This window comes from Triticum dicoccoides, chromosome 7B, assembly GCF_002162155.2.
Source record: "Triticum dicoccoides isolate Atlit2015 ecotype Zavitan chromosome 7B, WEW_v2.0, whole genome shotgun sequence".
Classification (NCBI taxonomy): domain Eukaryota; kingdom Viridiplantae; phylum Streptophyta; class Magnoliopsida; order Poales; family Poaceae; genus Triticum; species Triticum dicoccoides.
In genome coordinates, this window is record NC_041393.1 from 642,231,327 (window position 1) to 642,251,375 (window position 20,049).

A 20,049-nucleotide genomic window follows, 5' to 3' on the forward strand; every position below is an offset into this window, starting at 1 on the left:
GCGTGTAGGAGAGAGAGAGAGAGACAAGAGAGGATAGCTCACCTCCTGTCAGTGTCAGTCAGATATAATATCGCTTCGTGTTGCAGTCTCTGCAGCATGCGCGGGAGGCGGGACCGATCGACCGGCCTTGCTAGCTAGCTCTAACTCGGCACGCATGGTGCTCGGGGGAAAATATCTGGTGCTCAGATCATTGCATTCGTTTACGCAAGATGCACGTATGTGTGGACACCGTAGCGGCGTTGCCTTGCACGTTCGGGCTCACACTTAGACCTAGGGCAGCCCTTGCATTTATCTGTGAAATTTCCGAACGGGGCAAGGGTAGCGCTGTGCGTCAGCGTCGGCGTTTCTGAACGAACGAGAGATGGAGCGAAATGTTGGTTGGTAATGCACGCAAACAAAAGCTAGCTGCAGACAGGCCGACACGGAGAGGCTTACAAAAACCACCCGCAAACAAAAGGCCGACCTCGAACTCGACGCATCACGTACGCACTGAACAAGGAAACAGCCGCATACCCAAATCCGGGGTCGGGGGCATCTGCTCCACACTCAGCAATGCACGCAGGCGGCCAGCAAAGCTCTGCAGACGAAAAGGCGAGCTTTAATTTACACCTGCCGGGAGCAGCTAGGATATCTTTTACGTATTACGGAGTACTTTATTTAGTTTTCTCCACCCGATCGGGCCTCTCATTTCGACGTGCACCAGCATGAATCTACTGGAGTATCTTTGTATATTCTGTGATCATGCGCCCATGCTGCCGGCCATGCATGCAGGCCGCGCATTGATCGTCCGGTGAGCACTGCGCTACTGCTTCCGTGCTTCGAGAGGTACCTTTGCAGGCTCGGGCTGGCTGGAGATCTTTGGACCCATGCATCTCAGCTAAGCCTGCCTGCCTGCCGGAGAGGGCCATTCAGACTGCAGCGTATGATATGGGAACAGCCGAATAGGCATGTGCGCCAGCAGTTCAACTGTTGCTCCATCAAGGAAGACAGATACGCTTGTCATAGCACATACATTTAGGGTGTGTTTGGTTGCATGTGTGAGGTCCAACCAGACCCGTACGGGAAGGATTCGGTCTGTTTGATAGTCCGCATACATTATTGAGTCTGCATCGCACGATTCTTAAAGCACCTCAGGTCCTGGCTCACTGGAAACGCATGAATCGACAGTTTCTCCAGGGCCAGCCCCGAGCGGTGCACGTGGGCGGGCGAGGCTGCACGCGCGCGGCCACGCTCGAGAAGCCGCGTTGCTTCTCGAAGCACCGGCAATTATTAGCCTCACCGCCCCTCACCGCTCCCTCTCCCCACTCTTCCCTACTCTCCCAACTCTCATCGGCGGCAGCGGATCGGAGCAGAGGAAGAAGACCACCGGACTCCATCATCGGCGGTGGCGGATCGGAGCAGAGGAAGAAGACCACCGGACTCCCCAATGGCGGTAAGCACTTCTCTCTCTTCCACATGAACGCTAGATTCGATCCACGGCGTACGGGAATGGGGAATAGAGGTAGCTAAGCATAGGGGTACATCATACTAGTTCATAGCAATTCATACATAGCAGTTCATATATGCAAGATCGGTAGATTTAGGGATTGGGGGATAGGGGAATAGGGGGAAAGCGGGTACAGAACGGACACCGACTGACCGCGGCGGCCATCACCGGCGTGCGGAGCGGCTGGTCGAGCCGCTGGCCTTCATCTTCTTCTTCATCGCTGTGCGGGCCGGCGGGTCGTCCTCGTCGTCCTCGGCGGAGTCGAGGTCGATCTGCCAGGTAGGACGGACTGGCTCCGACGCCCTACCTAGCATGTGCACCGCCTCTTCTTCCTCCTCCTTAGGCTCCCCGCCGATGACCGCCGCCAGCGCGATACCCGTCTCCCAGTATACTGCGGCACGGCGGTCATTAGGAGCAAAGTAGGTCCTGTACTTGCGCCACTTCTTCCTCTGTTTAGGGTCGTCGGAGACGGCCTGATTCATGGCCCAGCGAAGGATGTCAACTGCCATCGCGCCCTTCATTGGGTCAGGAATCAGCGTCTTCAGCTCATCTTGAGTGGTCTTCATGAGCACGACATTGGATTCGTTCTGCATGGACGGCATGGAGCCAAAGTTCGAGCACACCTCCATGGTGTTCTCGAACTTGGTCCGGTCACCAGTCGTCCACCCGAGGAAGAAGGCCCTCCAGCCAATACCACAAGGGAAGGGGTTGCCGTTGGAGCCGGAGCTAGAGCTCATGGCGATGGGGAGGAGGAAGGTTGACAGTGAGAGAAGAGAGGGGGTGGGTAATAGTGGTGGGCAGGGTGAGTAAATATAGGGGGGGTGGAGAGGAGGGGAAGAGTGACAGTCATGCCGTTTTAACTGCAAGCTCTTGAATTAGCCATGAACTCTGTGCACTGCCTGACTCCATGACTTGTGTGCAGATCGAGGATAACAATGAAATGGGCACAGAGGTGCTCCCGGCCGTTGACAGCAAGGGCAAGCTGCCCCTTCACCCAATACCTGACGAGGTTGAGCTGCCGCCCACCGCCGAGGAAGACCCGAAGACGCCTGAGGGTGGCGACGACGAGGGCATGGAGGAGCCCCCCAGCAACAAACGCTGCAACTACGGCCACTACCATCAGGAGGATGGCCCAACTCACTTCTGCAAGGTGAACTTTGCACCCAAGCTTGAGTGCATCCCCATGCCCCTGGACTTCACCAAGCACTTTGTCGCGGTGCCGATGGAGTTCAAGCTCAGGAACAACACCGGCTGCTCCTGGAAGGTGACGGTCAAGCTGATGAACGGCAGGGTGACCCTGGATCAGGGTTGGGCCACCTACGCAGCCGTTCATCAGATCAAGATCGGCTACATGGTGACGTTCAAACTCCTCACTCCCGACACCTTCAAGGTCATCATCTTCAACGATGATGGCATTGGGGTCGTCAACAAGTGCGGGAAGCCTTCGCGCTATGATTTATGCGTAGAACTGTTATGAACTGCCGTACTGCTTATATATGAATTATTTAGTTGATGCTCTATTTATACTCTATCGTGCTTATGACGTGTGCTGCCGAAGTGTGGTGATAACCTCACCAACTAGCCAAAGAGGTTACCACACATCAGGCCTTGCATACAACCAAACACCATGCTTTGGGTTTGTGGACTAACATGCAGGCAACCAAACACCAGGCAGTGTGGTTCAGCCCATGCAGGTAAGAGGGCATGCAGGCAACCAAACAACATGCATATGGTGCATTTAATGCTGCATTTGCATAGCGAGATTGGGTGGAGAAGTGTATGTGATGCAGGCACTGTAGCAAACGGCAACCAAACACGCCCTTACATACATTTCTCTCTTTCTCTTATTCTTCTATAGTGTGAGATAGAGATACAGTACACGTACACGTACACATTGATAGGCGAGAGGGCCAGAGAGAGATGGCAGGAGATGCATATTGCAGGCATGCAGATGCAGGGTATGGACATGGCAATATCTGTTCAGTCAGTCTCTGGCCTCTGTGTGCGTGTGTGGGTGTGGCGATGCCGGTGGTCAGTGGGTGTCGTGCTTCTGCATGTTGCGCTGTATGCACCCATGCGTGGCAAAAATTCGTGTTTTGACCCTTTTTCCAAACAAATTCAGGATCTGACCCCGTTTGAAATATTTTCGAGATTTGACCCTTTTTCCTACCGCCAGAGCTCCTGGCGGTAGGGTTACACAGCCTACCACCAGGGACCCTGGCGGTAGGAAACTTATCCACGTCAGCGCGCAGAGACGGTGCCGTCCCCCCTCCGTCGCACCCTACCGCCAGGGGCCCGGGCGGTAGACTGTGTAACCCTACCGCCGGATCCCCTGGCGGTAGGGTCCGGGCAGTTATTTTGCCCGGAGACCCCCGCGCCCCTTCCCTTCTCCCCACCCCTCCCCTCCCCCAAGTCGGCAGTTCATCCATTTTCTCCCCCAAGTCGCGCCCCTCTCTCCCTCTCTCATCTCCTCCACTCTCCCCCTCCGATCTTCACCGTTTCTTCACCGTTTTGGCGGATCGAGATGGCCCCGAAGAGAGAAACGTAAGCTCCTCCGATCCCTCCAATTAGTTTTTGCAAACTTGCTTCCGATCCGACGCATTATTTGCTTGAAATCCCTCATGTTTTTTAACTTAGATTGGATTTTTTTCACCTAAGATTGATTGTAATTGTAGTTCTTAGTTCTTTAGTAACTAGTGGTATTGGATATGAACTCTAATCAATAGTTCATATATTAATGTGAAGATGAACCCTAGTTCATAATTTATTTTGTTAAAAAATTTATGATGTAATGTTGATATGAGGATGAACCCTAGTTTGATGATGCATGTTGATATGATGATATGATCTAGTGTGAAGCTGAACCCTAGTTTGATGATTCATATTGATATGATGATATGAAGATGTTGTTTGGAAAAAAATATTTAAAAATATGAAGCTATGATGTATGTTGGAGGATTTTTTTTGATATGATGCATGTTGATATGATTTGATCCATCATGTGTAGTAGATGTTGTTGGAGAAATATGCTTAAAATTTTATTTTGATATGATGCATGTCGATATGATTTGAGTTCATCTTTTGCTTATGTATGCTTCATGCTTATGGTGCTTTTGTTTATGAAATTTTATTAAGGCAGCCACCTCTTGCGAACAACATCGGCCCACGGTACTGCATGCTGGACTGGGCATTCGACAAGGGTCATCGTGCCCGTTTCATAGAGAACGGAGAGGTAAGTTATATGAATGAAATTTTGATCCAAGTTTTCGGATTGACGAAAATAATTTCCTAACTTTTGGCGTTTAATTTTTGACAGACGCTCCAACCACTGCGCATGAGGGGTCACGGGGTTCATGGGCATATGGACTACGACGAGCGCTACGCGCCGTTCTTCAAGAGAGCCCGGCTGTTGGGTTTCGTGTTGCAGTTCAAGCGTCAGCCGCCGACGCTTGTCCATGCAGCTCTGACAGCGTTGATTGACCGGTGGCGACCGGAGATCCATTCTTTTCATCTGCCATGCGGGGAGATGACGGTGACCCTCGAGGACTGGGAGATGATTACTGCCATGCCGATCGAGGGTCATGCACTCACCGGTCGAGTGGAGAGGACCAACTGGCAGGAGAGGGTCACCACCCTCATCGGCGACTGCCCCGGTGCCAAGAGTAACCGTACATCCGGTGTGCCGTTGATCTGGCTCTCGGAGCACCGGAAGACATGCCCCGAAGGCGCAGACGAGGCGACTATGGAGTGGTACGCGCGGGCCTACCTGTGGTATCTTCTCACGGAGGTCGTGTTTCCAGACAGCTCCGGAAACTCTGCCAACTGGTCGTATCTGTTCTTTCTAGCCGACTGGGATGCAAGGTACAGTTGGGGGACGACATCTCTCGCCTACCTATACCGTTCGATAAGAGAGTGTCTAATTGCGTACCTACCTACGAAAGTGTGTCCATGACATTTTCTTATATCTGATCCTCATTTGATGTTTTGCAGCTTGACGACGCAACGTAGAGGACGGGAGACAAGTCCAATATGGGTGGCTTTGTCTGGGCCTTCTCCATTTGGATGTGGGAGCGGCTGCCGGTGGGGCGTCCGGAGAAGTTGCGAAGACGCCCATGGAAAGACTATGGCGAAGAAGGCGACGAGACTCGAAACCCCACCGTAGCTTACGAGTGGGACGTTGTCAAACTCTACACGGGCCTAAACAAGACTTCGTACAAGACCTACACCAACGAGTTGGACGCTTTGGCGCATACGCAGGTATATGAACTCGCCCAACACCTTTCTCTTTGATTCCACTATTGACCGAGAGTGCGAACTTACCAAGGTATATGTAATAGGTAATCTGGTGCCCGTATCGACAAGAACGAGAGTGGGCCTTTGATTTGAACGTGATGTGCGATGCGGACCGTGGTCTCTGGCGGTGCATCGTGCCCATGATCTGTGTGTACGCCGTCGAGTGGCATATGCCACAACGCATGGCCACACAGTTTGGGATTTATCAGCATACCCCACCGGGCCAGCCCACCGATACTGGCGGCCACGCGCTGCACCTGTGAGCTCTTTGTTCTCCGTGAGATTATCATGTTTCTTGTTGCTTATGATGATCTCATTGCGCTTATGATGATTCTTGTTGCTTATGCCTTGCAGGATGAGCCGGCAGAAGAATCAGTCGATCACAAACTGGGGAGAGGAGCATAAGACTCATGTGATGGAGTGGAACCGACGGAGGTACCGTAAAGACGTGGAGAGGAGAGTGACTAACTGGGATGATTACCTGGGCCGACACATGAGGTGGTACGATGATGGCCAGAAGCACCGTCTTCGTCTCAGGCCTCGATGGACGGCGGAAGACATCGCGGAGCTGGAGTGGGCTGACCCCGATGAACAGGCATACCAGGCCGGCATCAGAGACATGCACAGTGGATTTAGGGAGTTTGCACCCCTCATCAACAGAGTGGTAAGTTCGAACCGACTGTTGATTTTAAAATATTTTATTCGTCATCGTGACTGACTTATGCCGTTGCAGTCCGGTGAGCTGAACAGATGCATCTTCGATGCCTCAGATGCACTAGGTGATCTTCCCGGGAGCACAGAATCGGAGACCAGAGTCAGGGGGACGATGAAGGTACATTTTCAGCCTCCTCGGAACAGATGCATCTTTTTCACTTGCAATCAGTCGATCTGATACTTATTATGACCTTGCTTCATTGTGTGTGCAGAAGTTCGTGCAACGTTGTCGCAAGCTGGTAGGGCTGCTTGGGTGTGCTGGAGCTGGGTCAGTTGAAGCTTATCAGCCTGTAGCCACACGGGGTATCATCGGCTCATCGAGCCATGCTCCCTCGTCGTCTAGGTTGGTTGGGGAGGAGGAGGATGAGGATGAGGAGGAGGAGGAGGAGGAGGAGGCCACATATGAAGAAGGGGAGGGGGAGGATGAGAGCAACGGGGAGGAGGAGTACGATGAAGATTATGGACCTTCAGCAACTCAAACGTCTCAAGCATCTCAGCTGCCGAAGAAGAGGAATCCGAAGACGAAGGATTTGCTGAGTCCGGAACCTTTCCAGAGACCGGTTCCTCGACGGCCCAAGAAGAAGACCGAAGACACTCATTCAAAGAGTAACGAGGACCGTACCTCCAAGAGGGGAAGGAGCAACTGATTATGCTCTTTGATAGTTGGCTTTTTTAGTTTGGTTGAACTTTGTTTGGTTGAACTTTTCTAGTGGTTATGAAGCTACGTGGAACTATGTGTTTGCTATTTGTGGATCTATGTGTTTGCTATTTGTGAAACTAAGTGGAACTCCGTTTACTAACTAGTTGAAGTTCGTTTGAAATGTTCTATGCACTTCAAATTTGTTAATGTGTATGTGATGCCCAAGTTTAATTGTTTGAGATCTGTGATATTGTTGTCATATTTGTGAAACTTGCTATAATATTACTGTCATATTGAATTTGAAAAGAAGCAAGCAATTGAACTTAAATTCATAAAACACAGGACCCTACCACCAAGGACCCTGGCGGTAGGGTCAGACAACCTACCGCCATGGCACTTCAATTCTTCGTTACAGAAACATTACACTGAAAAAACAAGACCCTACCGCCATGGGCTCTGGCGGTAGGGTCACACAGCCTACCGCCAGGGCCCTTCAATTCTTTGTTACAGAAACATTGCACTGAAACAGGACCCTACCGCCATGGGCTCTGGCGGTAGGATCGCACAGCCTACCGCCAGGGCTCCTAGCGGTAGGTGCTTAACCACGTTCAGCGCAGTCAAACGGCCGCCGTCCCCCTCCGTCGCACACCTACCGCCTGGGCCGTGGCGGTAGGCTATTTAACCCTACCGCCAGAGGCCCTGGCGGTAGCAAAAGGGTCAAATCTCGAAAAAAATTCAAACAGGGGTCAGATCCTGAAATACTATCCAAAAAGGGTCAAAACACGAAATTTGGCCCCCATGCGTGCGTGCGTGCGCAATCCAGCGGGAGCTGTCTAGCAATGGCCCGGTTGTGCTAAAGATAGATTCCCTTCTGCTTCTGCTCAGGTTCAGATTCAGGTGTGCGTGCGCGTGCTCGACTTGGACCAGTCAAAGTACATTGCACAACAGCAAGTGCAGGTCCATTGCTAATGCCAACTCCATCGGTGCATTCACATGCGTCCATGGCCAGCCAGCCCCCGTCAGTCATCAACCTGCCATGCCATGCCATATGTGCGCCGCTGGCAATGGCATATTTTGTATCTCCATTCACCCCCCCTAAAGAAACCATCAAGCTCAGACACGAAAGAAGATGGTAATGTGCACAGAATGAGAAAACTAGCATAGCATTAAGAACAAACTGAACTTCACTCATCAGGCCCCTCTCGCACACGCAGCATGACAGACACAGACCATATAGCCCAACCTAAACATATAATTATATAATCGAAGTCACAAACTACTCTATATAACACAGCACGGCAAGTATGTTCTTAACCAACACTACATTTGTCATATGAGTCCTAACTGGATATATTATCAACCACAGGATCAAGCGATCAATCTCAACATGTCACAAAATGATCTCTCAAGTCTTGCCGCACGAGTATAAACTCTTAATGACCACAACACGGCTGGGGCAGACCACCCAGCAAGCAGAGTCGACGACACCATCCGGTTCTAATCTGAGTATAAAACAAAAATGTAACAACAGACAACATCTATTGCTCCTGTTCGAGCTCGCTTTTCAGTTCCCAGCCGAGAGGAGAAGATGATCAATCTCCACGGATCAAAGGTTGGTTCTCGAGAAGCACTCGTTCGCTGCCCTATCGCTTCCTTGACCGCCTGGGCGCCGCCTCCTCGTCGCTCTCGCTGTCGTCGTCCCGGAAGGCACTCCTGCCGAACCTGTCCCCGGACTGGGACCTGTTCCCGTCCGCTCCGGAGTTCCCGGCGTTGTTGTCATGGCCCCTGCTCCCCTGGTCAGACCCTGTCTCGTACCTGTCACCCCGGTTGTTGTCGCCGCCCGGCCTCCTCTGGTCCCGTTTCGCGGGGCGGGGAGGCGGCGGCGGCATGAAGGGGGCCATGCCGATGGGGCGGTTCGGCCGCCCAGGTCCACCCATTCCCATGAGCGGCCCTCGGCCGGGGCCCATCATCATCTCGAGGCCCATGGGGAACATGCCGCCAGGCTGCGGAGGCCTTCCAGGGAAGACCATGCCAGGCATGGGGCCTCTGGGGAAGTCGCCGGGGAACCTTGGGCCGCCAAACGGTGGGAAGCCACGCGGCATGCCAAATGGATCGGGCATGCCGAAGCCGAAGCCGCCGCCAAAATCACCCATCATGTTGGGAGGGAAGCCGCGCGGTCCCATCATTGGTCCACGTGGCATCTGCATCTGAGGCGGCCACATCATTCCCCTTCCACGCCCCCTTCCCTGGGATTCTTGGCCATTGTTTTCGTCTTCCTCCTCACTTTCCTCTTCCTCCTCTTCTTCATTGTCCTCAAACAGCACAATATCTTGATTGTCAGCTGCTTCGTCGGCACTGACTCCCTTCGCCTTTTCCTCTTCTCTCTTGGCCTCTGCTGCAACTAGCATAGCCTGAAAAACCCCATGTTCAAGCATCAGACGGTACACATGGCATCACCTCAAACAGTGAAAAGGAAAGGAATATGCAATATGTGATTGCCAAAAATTATTGAAACAAGCAAATACAAGCGGGTTAGACCTTTCAGCAAAGGAGCCAGCCAGTTACCATTCTATCATACACAATTATTCACATGTACCAGTACCACAAACTATCTTCAAGCAAAAACAGTACCGATCACCACAAAATAATGGTGTTGCACCCTGTTGCTTCTACAAGAGGTCATCATGTGTGCAACCATACTGATAACTCCAATTTTATTAAGTGTGTACAATATTACAATATGCCGCTATTAATTTTCAGTCAATTTTAAAACTGCAAATCTATTATGACCTTTCATCAATGATATGTATCCCTAGTACTTACTGACTTTGTAACGAAATATTATAAATGTTGGTAAATATACTCCACATCCTGACACCTTAAATCTTATATGTGTACTTGTACAGATTCTAACATGTGGCTATTGGTTACCCATCATGATTTAACTGGTACTAAAAGAACACCAGTCTGTCTCCAAGTGCTGAATGAAAATGGTTAAGCTATGCATGTAAATTCTTCTGCAGTAAGAAACATGGTGGTGTGATGGTACTTCTTCTGCAGTTTAAATCACGTTTAGTGAGCAGGAATACTAGCTCAAAGCAAATCCGTTAGTATCCCCACAATGGTACATTCATACTTGTGACGGCTCAAGCTGACATGCCCACCAATAAGAAACAAGCCAATGGCAATATCGAACAACATGGTAATAGGCAAGAAATATGTTGCATACCGTAAGTTCGCTATCTGACTCCAGATAAAGCAGAGAAGCCAATTGCTCACCAATGAAAGGTTCTAATTCCTGGCAATCTCGACTGATCTGCAAAAGTCAGGTGAATAGCTAGGTAGGAATGTAGGAGATATCAAACAGCCCAGGCAAAAACACATTTGGCACAGGGTGATGCTCTGAAATAGTACCTTGACAGGGAGATTGTCATTGTATGGGTTGCGAAGATGATGAGTTTTCTGAAATGACAATTCGCAAAGCTGCAGTGCAAAAACTGTTGTAAATATACACATACCAAGATGGTAGGAAGACAGGCTGGACCCAAATTAAGGCAAAATATTTCCACTTGAAATGGTGCAAACTATTTAACTATATATTGCGCTTGCCAGCTCTAGAAAGGTCCTGGAGAGGACCAAGCGGCAAAAAAAGGTGATAGCCAACACCAACACAGAATGTATAAGAAAACATGTACCTTAAGCCACTGTAAAGAGAAGTTCCGACCATAATGTGCTGTTCCGTTAGCAGATTTCCAGTTTCCGCCACCAATGTAGCCACCAATCCTAGAAGTCATCTTTGCACAACCCTTGAAAAACATAACGGTATTAGAGCTAAATATGCATCTCTTACTGAATGGCCTCAAAATAGTATTCTCAACTCTCAACAATGAGTTTGAAAAAAAAAATCATAGTCAGGAAAAATAGCAAAGAGGAAACCTGAGTCTTACCTGGAAATTACGTGTTCTATTGATTGAGAATATTAAAATAACATTGTCCATGGATTCAAAAGCTTCATTTAGTTTAGCCTCATTACTCCTTTGAGTAGCCCAGATTCCCTGCTGAACTGATATTTCCAGGTTCTCCCGATTGCAACTCTTAACAATGAAGTACCTGATTTTTCAAGTTTACGAACCCGAGACTAATTAGAGAACTGTTATAGTATCAGAAGACACCTCATACTACAAAACAACAAAGAGAACTTCTAACAGAGGAAACACTGTGTTCTGGGTGATGATGTTATGAACTATGGGTGCAAGATTATCCCTTAACCATAACAATAGATCAGATAACAAGTACTGGAATAATTTATCCATAAGAATAAGATATGTATCAATCAACAATTGAAAAATGACTATGAAGCACAACATCAAATAGTAGGTCAACCTGTAGTACTGTATTCATGAAGCACAATAACCCCAAATACAACAATTGATGCACATTTGGATTTACTTATGTCAATTGTTCTGTATGGTTTTGCAACTATAAAATCACATAATCGTGTGAAATCTTGGCTGCTTAAGTATTAGAGCACATCACCTAGAGATGATAAAAACAGAAATGCATACATACAGTATTCTTTTAGAACAACTACATAAATAATGTAGTCAGCGAGAAACTATAAGGCGTTCATAGAAAGTATTCGAATAACTCAAAGGGATACATAATTGAGTTATAAGTGTACATTCCATATGTCAATTACCGCACTGCTCCCTCCAGGAACTGCAGAGGTACGCTCCTTACTATGTACACTTTGTTATCAAATGTCAGAACATATAACATACTGTTTCTATTTTATGATATATATGCTATGGGAGCTGAAACTATGTATATTGTTTTCACAGAGTATGCTAAAAGCTTTACAAGATTGACTAGAAACTCCACACACACCTAGATGACCCTTGTGGAAGGGGTGTTGCAAGTCTGGTGGGTTGATTAGAGGAGCCATTTGGAACACCTTGAACCTGGTCGTTTGTATTTGGCTTCTGCTGCTGCTGCTGCTGCACCTGCTGCTGCTTCTGTTGGGGCTGTTGGTTCATTGTTTGAACTTGTTGCCCGGCAGCTGGTTGCATTGTTGAAGCATTGTCTGTCGAATTTTGGTTAGGTAAGCCTGAACCAGGTGGAGGTCGAGGCCTGTCCCCCTGCTGATTATAATTATTGTTCCTGTGCTGATTAAACTTGTTGAAATTGGAAGACCGCATCTGCATAATTTTTGCGAGAACTTCCTCAACAGGAGGTGGTGGTCCAGGTAACTTAGCATGCTTGTACCGGCAATTTGGACCATTAGGGCAAAATCCCATCTTATACCTGCGAACCACCATGGAGATACACAACGTCAGATTCGGTGAATGCCTATAACAAATCATTTTTTGCATTTTAACAATAATATATGACTAAACAAAAACAGCTCATTAGTGTCACGGTACACTTGAATTAGCATCTTGCATCGACCATGGTCTACAAGTCATACTATGGTCATTCTCTGTCGCAACCAACTTCTTGTACAATGTGTTTCGATATATATGTTGTCAGTAGATTCAATCAGCAGCAATCAAAACTGCTCATTAGTGTCACGGTACACTTGAATTAGCATCTTGCATCGACCATGGTCTACAAGTCATACTATGGTCATTCTCTGTCGCAACCAACTTCTTGTACAATGTGTTTCGATATATATGTTGTCAGTAGATTCAATCAGCAGCAATCAAAACTGCATTCTATGCACTAAATTTCCTCATAGTGAATTGAACTACAGGATAACAATTGAAGACTGATCCATGCATTTTGGTCACAGCAATCTCAAAGCCTAAGTTCCCCAATCAACCAATGAAATGAACACCCTAGTAGGTAGCTTGCCAAGTTAACAAATCGTAATCGCCAAATTCGACCAAAATTGGTCAGCCATACATCTCCAAGAGCTAGAACGAACCCATCAGAGTGACAAAAATTAACTACTTCCCGACCAAATTTGAAAACAAATAGCTTTGGGGGAGCGGTGCGAATTGGGGATCTCACATGTTGCACTCCTTGACGTCGTCGTAGGAGTGCTTGTAGGCGCAATCCGGCTCGCGGCACTCGCCGTAGTCGCGGAAGAAGCGGCACACGGGCATGCGGGCCTTGTCGAACTGGTGGAGGAACCCGCACGCTTCGCCCTTCATGCACAGCCCACGCAGCCAGTGCCGGCACACCGTCTGCCTGTAGCTGCCGCGCCCGCGGCCTCGCCCGTGCCCACCCCCATCTCCGCCGCCACCGCCGCCGGTCGCGCCGGCGTCGGCCGAGGACAGCGCTAGCCCGCCCGCCGCTGGGCCCGTGTCGAGGCCGCCCTCGAAATCGAAGCTGAGGCCGCCGTCGCCGTCGTCCATGAGGAGCTGAGGTTAGGGTTTGGGCAATCTTTTTTTTCTCTCTCTCTCTTTCGACTAGAGAAGGGTTTCAGAGTTTGGCAGCAGGAGTATTTGACTCTGTTTCTTCTGAGCCGTCCGATCTTTCATATCCGTGATCTCTGTTTTCAATAGAAAAAAAAAGCTTATTTTTAAGGCGTGCTGGCGTTGGTCGGATGTTTTTTTCTTTTCAAAATATCATGTTCGTACCAAATGTCGGTCGAAAGATATCTTTCCCTTATTTTTACTTTTTTACTAATAATTTATAATTATTAACTAATAAACCAGCGACTGCTTCTGGTCGTCCGTCGTTAGGCTTTTTGCAGAAAAGTCCTTCCGTTTCTGAGAAATTAACCCGCAGTCCTTTAGTAAGCGAGAAAAACATTTCGTTCAGGTTGTTTTCCAAAACTCCTCCTGTAGTTTTCAATATTCAACCTGCAGTCCACCAGCACAAAAAAGCACGGGCTCTCGCTCGCCCCCCGATCTCAGCCGCCAGGAGGCGACCGACCCCGGCGACGCTCTATCCGGTGCTGCGCCGGCCGCTGGTCGACGCCGGCGAGGATTTGTCCCTCTCCCGACCCACGTCTCTCTCTCTTTCGCGAAATAGGGTTGGCCGCCGCCGCCGTTTTCCTGGTTGAAGGCGGCCAGAGCGCCGCACGGGAGGCCCTTGTCGGGCGAAGCCCCGGATCACGGCGTTCCCGCGGAGGGAGAGGGCGGCGGAGTCGAGGATGGGCGCGGCAGGCGGAGCCCCGTCCTCCTTTGTCCTCTCCCGTCGAGCGCCAGATCGAAGAAGCATCAGCTCCCCCACCTCCATCCCGTCTCCTCTCCTACATCGGCCACACCACGCCGCGCTCGTGGCTGCGGCGGAGTGAGGAGAGCTCGTCAGGTCATCTTCTCCCTCCAAGGAAGGTTCAGGCCCAACCTCCATGCCATCAGCTCCACCCCATATCTGTTTCCTGTCAGGTTAGTTTCAGGTCTGCTTAATATTTTCAGGTTAGCTCATCTAAATAATAGTTTCAGGTTAGTTTGCATAATTAAATTAGAAGTGTTATTTGGTTGTCTGTCACTGTTACTTATCTGATCTGAATCTAATGAAATATGTATTGTACCGAAGGATGGTTCAGCACCTATTTCTGTGTGATTGTCACTGTTCTAGACTTGTGGTGGATAGAATAACACAAAAGACTTGCAAGCATTACTAGCATAAACCTTGTGCAGGAACCTTGCACAAGCATTTAGTAACGACCATGCTGAAAAAAAACATTTGGTAGTGACTGACGCCTTCCGACCATTTTTGCTACATTGCATTACATAGTAGGTTTTTATTTCTTTGAGAAACACTACTGCTATAGCCGTTTGCATGCCAACTGTTCGGTCAATTGCCCCAATAGACCGGAGGTAATTTTCTGTTTTTTTTTAGTTTGGTATTTTCATGTTATCACGACCATAACCACTGAACAAGACTAATCTTATAAGGAAGGCATCAATAGCGATCTCATCAATGGATTGTCACCAGAAGTATGTAATGCCTCGACCCCCCTTCAAAAACAGCCCTGCTGCTTTGGTTGTCAACTTGTGGTGCCTGTGTTCCTCACAGTAGTTGTTTTTGATGTTACTGTAGTTGGTACACCACTGTATGATCGATGAATTCAACCGATTTTCCTTTGTTTGCACTGCTGTATAATGAATGTTACTGATTTGCCCCCCTCAGTTCTACCCCTGTTTCAGTTTATTTTTCTGAAAAATTGGTGCTACTTTTGATTGCTCACAATTTCAGTTTGGCGGATATCTACATGGTCGGTATATTTGGGGAGTAGCATCTGATGAAATCTCACTGTAGTGGTATCGATTTCAATGTTATTTATCTGCCCTAGAATCTCGGAAGTGCACTTAGTTGGAAACATGCACGCAACATTTACTTTTTTCTACTTATGTTACTTTCTTGCCTGGTCATCATGCCAGCTCTAGCATCCATGTATATGATTTCTCAAGGGTCATATTCTGAATAATAACGCAAGGTACTTTGAGTAAAAGTTCTGCAAATCTGTGCTCCTGGAAAGCTAGGATTTGTAGGGACAAAATGTACTCGATTGCTCAACAAAGTATGACAACAAGCTAAGAATCTGTCATATATCACGAATTTACATGGCTGCCTTGTCGGCATAATTCATATGTTTTGTTTTGTCTAATTTGTTGTCAAGTTTTGGAACACGAATCGGTGGCGAACCAGCATCAGTAGTCCTTCATGTCTTCAAACCTTATATGCCATTGCCCAGGCCTATTTGTATTGAAATCAAAGACTGAGAATATGACGGTATCACCCTGTTTTCCTACTTCATCAGTATTGCACCTATTTAATCATTACATTGGGGATGCCTTATATGTTGTATTACATGTGATGTTTTCTTCTTCATCTAGAGACTACTTCTATTCTGCTTAGGATTGTCTTTGCCAACTGGGATGCTTGTATTAAGTAAACAACATCGGACTCTACTCTACTCTTAAACTAACATAGTCCACAGCTGGGATGCTTAGGAAACAGTAAGAATTTCAGTTTCAGGCATTACCTAAAAGAGTACAATCTGGTATTCCTAGAAATTGGAGCTCTTAAAATTATGTTATCCATTCATGACATATCCACAAAACGTGCAATGGTTTCTGAGCAGGCACAAAGTCCACACGTCTCCCAGCCCGAGGCATGAACAAAGCGTCAAAGAACAACAGTAGTACATTTCCTGGACTAAGTATCTCCTTTAATCATGGACATAAATTCTTTTCTGGCTTCTTCTCCACACTTTTCTTAAACAACTCAGTTTCCAACAAGGTCTCTTTGCAGTGCGACGACGCACATAATTTTCTTTCCCTTTTTGAGGCACTGTTGCACATTATGCAGCGAACCATATTTAGGCCGGCTTGGTTACTTTTATACCAAGCTAGCTGATCAAAAGGCACACAATTAGTGTACGCACGCAAGAGTTGTTGGCAGCTAAAATCATGAAGCAACGGACTGACAAATCGTGGCCAGCATACAGGCAGGCGAAGATAGCCAATGTATTTGCATGTTTTCTTGACTTATATTACAATGCAGTTAGCTTCCATGAAATAAATTATTTTGCCATCTCAGTAGATTAAATGTATAGTCAGCACAAACTTCAAATACTCAGAGGTAACCAAAATAGTTGACACAACTTTTGAGAGACAAAGAGAATAGTTGTACTTCTGTATAACGAGAAGCACCCTTTTCTTTTGAAATCATATTCTGAAGTTCCAATAAAAGAGGGTACTTTTGCAACATGTGCATTTTTTACCTTTCGAAATCATAATATATTATTTCAAAACTGCCGTGCAGACGACGTTTGCTGGAACACTCAAATTGAGGGGGGTAGAAGTGCTGGCCAACTACATCTGATGTTGGCCACAGTGTGTCGGCCATATATCAAATGCAGTTTTGTCATTCACATAGCACCGTTCTATTATTTTCTCTCTTCCCCTCTTGTCTTCTTGATTTTTAATAATTTATATATTAATTCAAGCTCAGTTTTACCTTCAAGCCTTCGAAATTATTGTTCTGCCAGGTTTAGAGAGAGCTATATATATTCTACTTTTCCCGTATGCACGTTCTTTAACCATTCTGGCATAGTAGCGCACTGAATGTTACAGAATTTATTATTTTTCAGGTTTGTGTTATTATGAACTGAGATGCCCAAAGAAATATGTTTCTGAATCATTGATCAGGGTGTTGTTTCTCATGCATGCTCAAAGAGAATATATTTAATAGTATATTATTTTTTTAGGAAATAAAATTAATAAACAGTGGCTCTTTTCTACATTCCAGAACAAGGACTATACCTATGAATACAGATTAGCCAGTAGTTGTTTTACTCAAACATGATTTTTTTTGTCGTTTGGTACGGGCCTGGAGCATCATGCTCATCCACCTGTAGAAGACAATATAGTATGGATTAAGAACTATATGTAGTTGTGTATACTTCCAATTATATAGCAAGCATTTGTTACTTCTTTTTAAGCACTTGGTTTGAGGTGTACATGTAACAACTTATTTCGTCAGATTTCCCCGAAATTTAACTGGAGTAATAACTTTTTATGTTGAGTTTCTCTTCATAAAATCTTCACCAATTTAATACTCCCTTTGTCTCATAATATAAGACATTTTTGCAAGCTAACATAGCTTGCAAAAACATCTTATATTGTGGGACGGGGGGACTACCTTATTGTCCTTTGAGATTGTTTTAAAAGAACAATCTTTGAGATACAATGTTGATTGCTTCCGTGTTGCATAGTAAGTCTATCTTTGCTGCATAGTTTTCATTTTTTTTTCTGACCCAGGAGCATGAAAAAAAAAGGATCATGCCAGAAGTGTCATCACATACATGAAACTGCTTTACCTCCCAAGGCCTCGCAACATTTGTCCTCTTTCCATCATACATCTTACCTATAAGCTAAACTAAAAAAATATCCACTGTGGTGAATGCATGCTTGCTATTATCCACAATAGTATACTATAATGGTAATATCCAACTTGGTCCCCTTTGAATTGCTTAAGACATTTATGTTAGATCTCCGAACTTAGTGAATTCCCCAAGCATCTTTGTAATGTTGGAATTCTCCGGCTTTTGATAAAAGAAAAGTTCAATTGTAACGGATTAGTTAAAATCCTTCAAATTTACTTTTGGTGAACCATATGATAATGGCCAATCCGCGTTTACAAAGTATACAGTGACAATGTATTTCACATGATGAAATTTTGGTTTCAGGGTAAAGATATTGAATGTATGGCACTTACCTTTTTTATGGTGGGTGTGTGGCACTTGATGTGATGGAGTGACTCTTGGGCGCAGTGGTGTACATGTTCCTCCACGGCAAGGGCTACCGCGTCATGGGCCTCCTGACCAAGGTTATGTATTTGTGTGTCACCAGGGCGATCCCCATGTAACTGATCTTATTCCCCCCTATATGTAGCATGGCCAGCTTGCGTTGATTGATTCAGTAAACAGGGTGTTGGTTTGTGTTTGTTTTTCCGTAGCCTTCCAAATTCCACAACTGGACGTGTACATTTTGGGTGCAAAGATGTACTTCAACATGTGATTTGTTTTTTGAAATTGAATTCAGATCTTGAGTACTACTTTTATTTTGAAGAAGTATGTGCATGATTTCACAACTCGAAAATGGCAACGTATATAGCAGAAATGTGATCCCTCTTTCAGTGCAACCAAAATGTATAGCACATCTTTGTATACATCAATTCCAATATGAAATCTATATCTGAACTTGAACATTTGTCTCACCTGCATCCAGAGAGAGAACACACTATGTAATCGATGAGATGTTCTGATCATATACTGGGAACATCATTAGTATTAGGTTCCCTTTCTGGGTGTACGATATTTTGTGCTCGCACTTGATTGTTTTTTCATGTACCACAGTATTTAGTTTTCAAATAGATTGAAATAGTATTTCTGTACAAATTATGCAGTTTTCACTATAGTTATTTTTTATTCCAACAAACGAGGAAATCTGATGGTGCAGACAACGCCACATTGAAAGATAGGTCTATGAAGATTCGGCTTGAGAGTTCATGAATGGTTCTTATGTCTCGATCACAATAGAATATCTACAGCTGGGCTACCCAAACTGGTCAGGTGGACGTCCGGTGTCCCAGTCGAGCTTCCCAAACGGGTCGCAGACGTCCGGGCTATCCGGCATGCCTGAAACCCAGCCCAAATCCCCACATATAACCTCACTTCAGATGAACACTAGACCGAAATCTCAAGACAATGCCATGTTGAAACATGGGCTTGTGAAGATTCGGTTCAAGAATTCCCGAGGGTACTTCCGTAGTAGTGGGGAGCAACTTCTTAAGAACGGTAGATTTATTTTCACACCTTGGACATTGTGTTTTCCCATTGCAACGCACGGGCATCTTTACCTAGTTTTCAATCAACATGTGTATCCCTACCCCGTGCGTTGCAACGGGAGAAAAGAAATCCTTATCATCAAAAAAATATTTGCAAAGGAAAATTCGCCCCACATTCTTCTCCATGGAGCAATAGTTCTTCTCAAATATGCCTATGTGTTGTAACGGGAGAAAACACAATAAAACGACCCAAAACCCTGCCCATTTGCTCCACCCCCACACACATGTCCACGTCATCTATTTCTACATCCTCCATTTGAACACAACACCCCACTCGTGTTACGGCTTATTCTCTCTCTATGTCAACATATTAGAAACTAAAATAATGTAACTAAAAATCAAGTGTCCACAATATTCTCATAAAATGCAAATGTTGAAAGGCTACGCTACACAATATAGTATAAAGTGGAATTAACATCAGGGCTAGATTTGCCAATACAACAAGGAAATGTTGTGCTAATAAATTTGCCAGGAATATGTTAGAAAAGCCACAAAAGCGCTAGCACATCACTCACAAAATAGGTAGATACAGCATATTGTGCAAATTAGCTAAAGAATCACCCTCATACAAAAATATAGCGGTCAGAAGTCACGCGCGAAAAAAAAG

At 46.4% G+C, this 20,049-nt stretch overlaps 1 protein-coding gene across 1 annotated transcript; it reads right to left on the reverse strand.

Moving 5' to 3' along the window:
- Positions 1-8,467: 8,467 nt before the first annotated feature.
- LOC119337629 (zinc finger CCCH domain-containing protein 45-like) lies at positions 8,468-13,519 on the reverse strand. The gene is made up of 7 exons (XM_037609798.1): positions 13,146-13,519; positions 12,021-12,437; positions 11,081-11,243; positions 10,829-10,939; positions 10,548-10,616; positions 10,363-10,449; positions 8,468-9,544 (listed from the first exon to the last, which is right to left on the reverse strand). The coding sequence occupies exons 1-7, from the start codon at positions 13,490-13,492 to the stop codon at positions 8,777-8,779; spliced, it is 1,962 nt and encodes a 653-aa protein (XP_037465695.1). The 5' UTR covers positions 13,493-13,519; the 3' UTR covers positions 8,468-8,776.
- Positions 13,520-20,049: the final 6,530 nt, after the last annotated feature.

Bases quoted from the DNA above. Each gene is read 5' to 3' on its own strand.
- LOC119337629 (XM_037609798.1), bottom strand. From the start codon at position 13,492: ATGGACGACGGCGACGGCGGCCTCAGCTTCGATTTCGAGGGCGGCCTC. The intron at 12,438-13,145 runs GTGAGATCCCCA...GGTGGTTCGCAG, and splicing joins GACGTCAAGGAGTGCAACAT to GTATAAGATGGGATTTTGCC. The intron at 11,244-12,020 runs GTGTGTGTGGAG...TTGAAAAATCAG, and splicing joins CTTCCACAAGGGTCATCTAG to GTACTTCATTGTTAAGAGTT.